The 1097-nt window shown below is 51.4% G+C and overlaps 1 protein-coding gene across 1 annotated transcript; it reads right to left on the bottom strand.

The window, feature by feature from the left end:
• Positions 1-7: 7 nt before the first annotated feature.
• On the bottom strand, positions 8-1096 carry LOC111671823 (putative proline--tRNA ligase, mitochondrial; the record flags this gene model as incomplete). Its single annotated transcript, XM_023429043.1, has 3 exons — positions 785-1096; positions 400-645; positions 8-316 (listed from the first exon to the last, which is right to left on the bottom strand). Coding segments are annotated over exons 1-3 (867 nt in total), but the record flags the coding sequence as incomplete, so codon positions are not given.
• Between the last annotated feature and the right edge of the window lies 1 nt (position 1097).

Raw genomic sequence — 1097 nt, 5'->3', positions numbered from 1 at the left:
TGTCTGATGACATGGTCTCTACATTAGCAGAGAAGGAGCAGTCCCCACAGACCAGAAGCCGGTCCTCACCGATGTCTGCTGGCAGCTGGAACTCATGGGAGAGTTTACCGCCGATATTTCCTGTATCTGCCTGCACCTGAACGCAACGCAGGCCCAGCCGGGCAAAGAGCCGAGTGTATGCTTGGCACACAGATTCATAGGTCTGATAAGCTGCTTCCTCACTCACATCAAATGAGTACATGTCCTTCATGTAGAACTCCCTCCCTCGAAGAAGACCAAACCTCGGCTTCGGTTCATCCCTGAATTTGCGGGTAATCTGTTTTATACAAAAGAAAACTGTAAAACTGCAGCTTACTTCCAACAAATACACTAGTGATAACAACGGGGCTGAACGCTTACCTGATAGAGAAGCAGAGGGAGCTGTTTGTAGGAGAGGTTTGCCTGGTGAGCAACCAGAGTCGTCACTGCCTCCTCATGTGTGGGACCCAAACAGTAGTCGACTCCGTGGCGGTCTTTCAGACGGAGCAGCTCCTTTCCCATCAAATCCCAGCGCTCGCTGGTCTTCCAGAGATCAGCCGAGCACAAACTGGGCATGTCCAGCTTCTGCCCACCGATCCCGTGCATCTCTTGGTCAATCACTCTCACCTTTTGATTAAGGACAACACGTATTACATTTCATGGAACAAAAATGAGACCATATACACTGTCTTTGTGGACATGGCACCACAAGATGACCCTCCTTGACCTTTATCATTCCTATGCCAAAATAAACATGTTGTCTCACCAGCTTCTCCATGGAGCGGACAGTGGCAGGAAGGTAGTAGTAACACCCTGGGTTGGATGGATGGATGAGCCCAGCCTGCTGCATGAGCCTCTGACTCTTACAGGTCATCTCTCCTTGCAGTCGGCTCTCCTGCCCCACATCACGCAGGCTTGTCGGCTGGTAGATACGTGACACCAGGAGTGTGGGTCTGATATGTCTGGAATGAGTGGAGGCAGGAACGGCGGTGTGCTCAGCACAGCCTGAATGGTTCCTCTTTGAAAGAATCAGAGTTCTGCGGAGGCGCTGGAGGACTCTCGGCCAAACCTGATGCATG

The sequence above is a fragment of the Seriola lalandi genome, unplaced genomic scaffold (assembly GCF_002814215.2).
Source record: "Seriola lalandi dorsalis isolate HSWRI2012SDOR001 ecotype SW California unplaced genomic scaffold, Sedor1 jcf7180002007484, whole genome shotgun sequence".
NCBI classification, from domain to species: Eukaryota; Metazoa; Chordata; class Actinopteri; order Carangiformes; family Carangidae; genus Seriola; species Seriola lalandi.
This window is presented reverse-complemented; position numbering and strand designations above follow the sequence as displayed.